General features: G+C 36.0%; 1 protein-coding gene across 1 annotated transcript; it reads left to right on the forward strand.

The window, feature by feature from the left end:
• The first annotated feature begins 4,545 nt into the window (after positions 1 to 4,545).
• Positions 4,546 to 5,061, forward strand: LOC116267868 (uncharacterized). Its single transcript, XM_031649806.1, has one exon. The coding sequence runs from the start codon at positions 4,546 to 4,548 to the stop codon at positions 5,059 to 5,061; it is 516 nt and encodes a 171-aa protein (XP_031505666.1).
• Positions 5,062 to 6,580: the final 1,519 nt, after the last annotated feature.

Raw genomic sequence — 6,580 nt, forward strand, 5'->3', positions numbered from 1 at the left:
TTGAGTAGAAGAATGCCATGTTAGAATAATTGGATGCCTTGAGAAAAGCCCAAACTTGAGAAATACAAGATTTACTTATAGAAGAAAATACTATTGGATGTAAGTGGGTAAACAATGTGAAAACTAAAAGTGATGTATCTCTAGAGAGATATAAAGTAAGACTTGTTGCTAAAGGGTACACTTAAGAATATGATATTGACTATGAGGAAACATTTGCCCTTGTAGCTAGAATGACTACTGTTATGACCCTTATTGCTTTAGCATCTATTAAAAAACTGGAATATCTATCAAATGGATGTTAAAAGTGTCTTTTTAAATGGAGATCTTATGGAAGAAGTTTGTATGGAAGTACCACCAGGGTTGTCAATTCCACAAGAAAAAGTTAGACTTTAGACTTAAAAAGGCTCTTTATGGCCTCAAACAAACTCCTAAAGCTTGGTTTGACCATTTTAGTTCTGTTATTTCTTATTACGAATATCATTCATATTTAACTGACACTGCCTTGTTTGTTATGTATACTACTTCAGGTATCATAATTCTTCTATTGTATGTTGACGACATGATCATTATAGGTAGTGATAAGGAAGGTATTAGACAATGTAAGAAACTACTACAAAAAACTTTTGAAATGAAAGATTTAGGGTTTCTAACATATTTCTTGGGTATTGAGGTTGCATACTCTACTAGAGGATATTTTTTGTCACAAACTAAGTTTACTACAAAAATCATTACTAAATCAGGCATAACAGATGATAAGGTCACAAAAACTCCTGAAGCAGTAGGAAGCAAAATAAAGATTGATGATGGAGTTCCACTTACCAATCTCACTCCTTACCGACAGCTTGTGGGATCCTTAATGTATTTTAGCATCACTCGTCCTAACATTGCTCATGCGGTTCATACTGTGAGTCAATTTCAACATACTCCACCAACATTCATATGAGAGTTATTCTTCATATCATTAGATACATTAAGGGAACAATGAATAAGGTAGTATTCATGGCTTCTTCTTCCTCTCTAAATTTAATTGCTTATACTGATGTTGGGGAGGAGATAAAAATGATAGACACTCAACTATTGGGTTTTGTGTTTTTTTAAGGGAATCGCTCATCTCATGGAAGTACAAAAAGCAACAGAAAGTCTCTCTATCCTCCACCGAAGCTGAATATCGAGCTATGGCTACTACAACTATGGAAATTGTCTGGCTTCGTCAAATGCTCTTTGATATGGGAACAAGAATAGAAGAACCCACTGATTTATGTTGTGACAACAAGAGTTCTATCTACATTGCCAAAAATCAAACATTCCATGAACGGACAAAGCATATAGAAATGGATTATCATTATGTTCGTGAAGAATTTTTAAAGAAGACTATCAAGCTTTCATGTCTCCTCTGAATTCCAATTGGCTGATTTCTTCACAAAGTCTCTATGTTCTCCAAGATTTAACTTTCTTTTAAATAAACTTTCGGTGATAGCACCGTAAGTTTAAGGGAGGTGCTAAGAAATAAGATATCATAGTGATATCATAGCTAGGTTTTTAGCTTAGGTAGGTTTTACATTTTATTTTCTTATTTTATTTTCTTTTTTTTTTGCCCTTTTTAATCTAGCTTTTGGAGGTTCAGCCGTTGGAACTCCCAACGGCTAGAACCAGCTCCTCCTCAGCCCCTCCTTCTTTCTTGTCTCTTGCATAAATATCAAAGCAATCTCTTGTATTAAGTATGTTGTGTTTTACATCCATTTGGTATTCAAGTGAATAAGATTTATATTTTTCCACTTGGCCTTAGTGCCTTTCTTTGTCATATGCTTCTTTAGTGACTATTATAGTCACATTTTCAGAGCTTTGGAATCCAAGCTTGGTTGTAACTGTGGCAATAGATATTTCTCATGGATGGATCGACCATTTGATGTATCACAAGCAACTACGTACAATATTTTGAAGCTTGAACATACCTCTATTTCTTCTTGTCGATGTATAATTGTAAAGTGCATCCTTAGGTTAATCACATCTCTTTAACATTTTATCAGGCAGCCTTATTCATTAACAGCTGTTTGCATTCATAGACAAAGAACTGCTGTTTTAGAGAAATTGGAAAGCTTTGGAGAGGAGACACATGTGATGGCAGCCTTGGCTCCTTGAACATTTTAGTGAAGTTAAAAGTAAGTTCGAACTCTCCCTTGTGGTTATCAAATTTTCTGAGTACAAGCAAACTTCTAAAAAAAATTTTAGAAAGCCAAAATTATAAATGTTTTGAATAATGCCTTTGACCAACCGAACAATTGTGTTTGGAACTTTTCTTTTATACAGTAAAATTGATACCTCTCTAGGAGCAAAATCTTCAGTCATGTTAAGGAAAATGAGTCTGAGCATTCAAAATTAAATTGTGTCAAATGTCAATTGCAAAAGTTGAATGGTTTCTTCAGGAACAAGGAAAAAATCTTATGATTATTGCAATTATAATTCACTCAGTAATGTGATGTTTTATTTAGCCCTTCTGAGATTTGAAATATGCATTCCTAATGATTGTTTAAATGTTCTTTGACTAGATACTTGTTATTCCTTTTCTATTCAAAGCTTGCTTTTTCCAGAAGAAGGTCTAGTCTCAGCTTGAGAAAGCAGCCAAATCCCATGAAATTCTACTCTTCTTCTCCTCACAACATGTTATAGTTGGGTCTTAGACTCTCAGACCTAGGCATCTACCATGAGGACCTTGGCAGTCTCATATAATTCTCTTTGAGTTTATAGTGGTGCAGGCAAAATTTTTTTGAATGAAGGGGCAGTAAGAGCTGGCTTCAAGGCTATTGCACTTATAGTTGACACAGCAAGACTTGGTCATAGAAAAGCTAACATTAAAAACTGGTGATTCTCACTTACCAAGCATGGGAACACCTCTCAATAAATGTATGCCCACAACATAAAACATTCTCTAATTTTATGTTGTGCTCTGTTGAATCACATGCTGGTATGGAGAAAACATTGTCGATCCTAATTAACTGCTAATGCCAATAGCATGACTTGTAAAGTACAAAGGCTTTTGATATTGCCATGTTCTCCTGCTTAAGAACTCTAACAATTCCATGTTGAATTATTGTTGATTATGTTGCAAGTTTACTTTGCCCCCATTTCTTACACTAAAGAAGTTTGAGGGATTAGATCTTGGAAAGATGGATCAGGTTGGATTTTTATAGCTACATTATCTAACTAGTTTATGCTACCAACTGTGTGAAATAGAAACTTCACATGTTTCTCTTTTTATAGCTATATTATCTAACTGTTTCTGTTTGTTGAGCCTATGATGGGCCCTGTTTGTTGACTGATGATAACTTGCAGAAAAGGAATTACTTTGGTATCCATTTGCTACTCTGTCGAGATGCATAGGAATCAGTCACCCATTTGATTACTGGTTACAAAGTGGTGAAGAGTGTGTGGAAGGTTTTGGCATCCCGATGTGGCTCATGGCCTCTCCCCAAGGGCTCCACTAAAGAATCCTTCAAGGCTTGGGGGAAGAAGAGAAAAGGTCACAAGCTACTACAGAAATACATATTAGTTAGTTTCCACATTTTGGTTTGGTGTGTGTGGCAATAGAGAAACTAGTTGAGGCATGACACACATAAAATCAGAGGATCTATTGTGATACGTTACGATATGACGTATAGGTCGGGCCGAGCAATACACATTATGCTACCCTTTTACAACATTGCGTACAGGGCATTTAGCAATGGAAATAGTAACAAATGAACTTCCATGTAAAGACATAACCAAATCTCCACCATATACTTGGAAAATCCAATTACAGAGGAACTTGAATAAATCCAAATCTAACCCTTCTTGTAATATTAATAGATATCATAGTTCAATCAAGTAATACCAAACCAAATCGTGGGGCAGAACCAAACTGACCCTCTTCGCTACTTTAACACAAATGTAACGTTCCCCCAAAAGAAGCAAATCAGTGGCATGAACATATTGTATCAATTGAAGTGCATTGTTATCACAATGTTTTTCATGTACCCTATTTCTGATGTTTGTTTGATGCTAGACAAGTTAATCCCCACACATTAGCCAGTAAACCAGTGAAGGACATTTCAGATCCGAAAACAAGATGCATGGTTGTGGAAAGTGAATTCAAGCAATGTTCTAAAAAGTTAGCAGAGGTTTCTGAAACACTTGAAGCCTCTTCAGCAAAAGCATTTAATTTGGAGGTCTCTCTACGACATGCAAAAGAAAAGGAGAAGGCACCAACAGAAAGTCTAAAAAAGGTCATGGAAGAAAGAAATAAGCTTTCTAGTGAGATTAATCATCTTCAATCAGCCTTGCATCAATCAAAACTGCAACTGACGAATAGAAAAACTGATCTGATAGTTGATGTGGACAAATGTGTAGAGTGTCATGCTAATCTCATGCACCAGCAATCCCTTCAGCTTGAGGACTTAATCCAGATCTTGCACTCCAAAGAACAACATGGAGAACAAAATGTAATTGAACTAGAAAAACTACTTAAGAACCAAAAAGAGAGGGCGTGAGCTTGAAGAGTAAGTAAGGTCTATGGACATAATGTTCCTGGATGCAAAAAAGAAACGTGAAAGGCACGCCAACAAAGTCTCCGAGCCCTCACAAAACCTGGATGCTTCCCTAGTAAATGTGTCAATTTTGGAGCTTGCGCAGCATGATGCAAGCATAAAGGAGGAAAGGCTAAAGGAAGATCTAGCTCTTGTTGATGCAGATACGGAAAACTTTGAAAAGAAAATCAAGCAATTGGAAAGTGAACTAGATAAGACAACTTTAAGGAACTTAGAACTAGAAGAAGAGCTAAAAGTGATCTTAGAGAAATGTTCTGAGTACGAGGGTCTTGCCAACACAAATGAAAAGAGACGTCTTGAGCTTGAAGGGCTCATCCAAATAGCAAATTTCAAAACAGAGGTTGTAGAATCAAAACGTGAAACATATGCTTTCAAGATTTCTGAACTTTCGAGCAAGTTAGAGGCTTCTGTAGCAAAAGTGTCAAGTTTGGAGCACTCATTGCATGACACAAACACTAGGGCCCGTTTGATGGGCGGGTGAAATTTAACACGGTAAATTTATCATGGTAAATTTTTTTAGAAAAATTTACAGGATGAAATTTCTCCCTCTTCCAATCTGAGGCCCTGTTTGATGCACAAGAAGAATTTACTATGGTAAATTTAACCCTATTTGATGCACATGAAGAATTAAACATGGTAAATTTAACCCTGTTTGATGCACAGAAAGAATTTAGCATGGTAAATGTTTTTTTTTTGTGGCTTCTCCTCTCCAAATTTGACGTGAAAAGAAATTGGTAGATGATTTTCCAAAACAACAAAATGTTTATGGTGTATTCCCTACCATCCAGAAAACAACAAGAACAAAATGTTGAGGGTGTATTCTCTACCATCCAAAAAACAACAAGATGCACAAGGTACCGACAATAGATTTATGTTAAAAAAAAACACAGTTAAAACCATGACATCCAACAATGCAATATAGTTGTCGAAATAAAATTTATAACAATAACAAAGTTATACCCACAAAAGTACATGTCCACATAAGTTTAATGAGTACAAATCCACAAAAGAGTGTATTCTCTACTATCCAGAAAAACAGAAGTTTAACGAGTACATATTCAAGAAAGAAAACATGCAATCACAAAAGAAGTTATCCAACATTTGTAGCTGCACTTCCGTTCTTCAAACTTCTTGTCTTCTATATCTTCATCTACGACGTCATCTTCAATGAGTGGAGGCGTACATACTTGCACACCATACTTGTTGTGGACATACTCATGCATGTGATACTCAGCTACTTTCAATGAATCAAACGATCTGAAGAGGGCACCCTTGTACCGATAGACTAATGGTTGGCACCACTCCCAACTGTCATATATGTCTCGCTCACGACCTTCGAAAACCACATAGTACTTTTGGCAAGGCTTCATCTTCGTTGTCCTATTCAAAACAAAACAAATGTCAAACAATCAAACTAAACAAATTGTCAACATTTATAAACAAACTTACTATTCAACTGATAATCTGTAAACGTTTGAGATGATATAGCTGCTCTCATAGCATTGTTGCTTCCTCGCTGATGTGTTTGGCTTGCAATTTCAGGTTCGCTTACAACAAAGTTATCATTTGAAGTTGCATCTTCATCATCAAATTGCTCGACATTTGGATTGTGTTCAATTATGAAGTTGTGCAATACACATGTAGCAAGAACGATTTGAGCTTGTTTTTAGAATGGATACTGGACTTGCATTTTCAATATTGGAAAACGACCTTTCAACATGCCGAAAGTTCTTTCTACTGTATTTCAGAGTGATGAATGCCTATGGTTAAATAATTCTTCTTCAGTTCTAGGTGAGCATGCCCCCAGAGTGTTAAACTCAGACATATAATAATGATGCCATCGATAAGGTGTTAGCAAATCGACAATATTCGGATACCCCCCATCAGCAAGATAATATTTGCCTACAATTGAACACAATATATTTATACATTGATACATGCTTCTTAAAAGAGTGAATTAGTTGGTGGAACTACGTGCCTTTTGGGACAACAAACGGGTC

This window comes from Nymphaea colorata, unplaced genomic scaffold (assembly GCF_008831285.2).
Source record: "Nymphaea colorata isolate Beijing-Zhang1983 unplaced genomic scaffold, ASM883128v2 scaffold0001, whole genome shotgun sequence".
NCBI classification, from domain to species: Eukaryota; Viridiplantae; Streptophyta; class Magnoliopsida; order Nymphaeales; family Nymphaeaceae; genus Nymphaea; species Nymphaea colorata.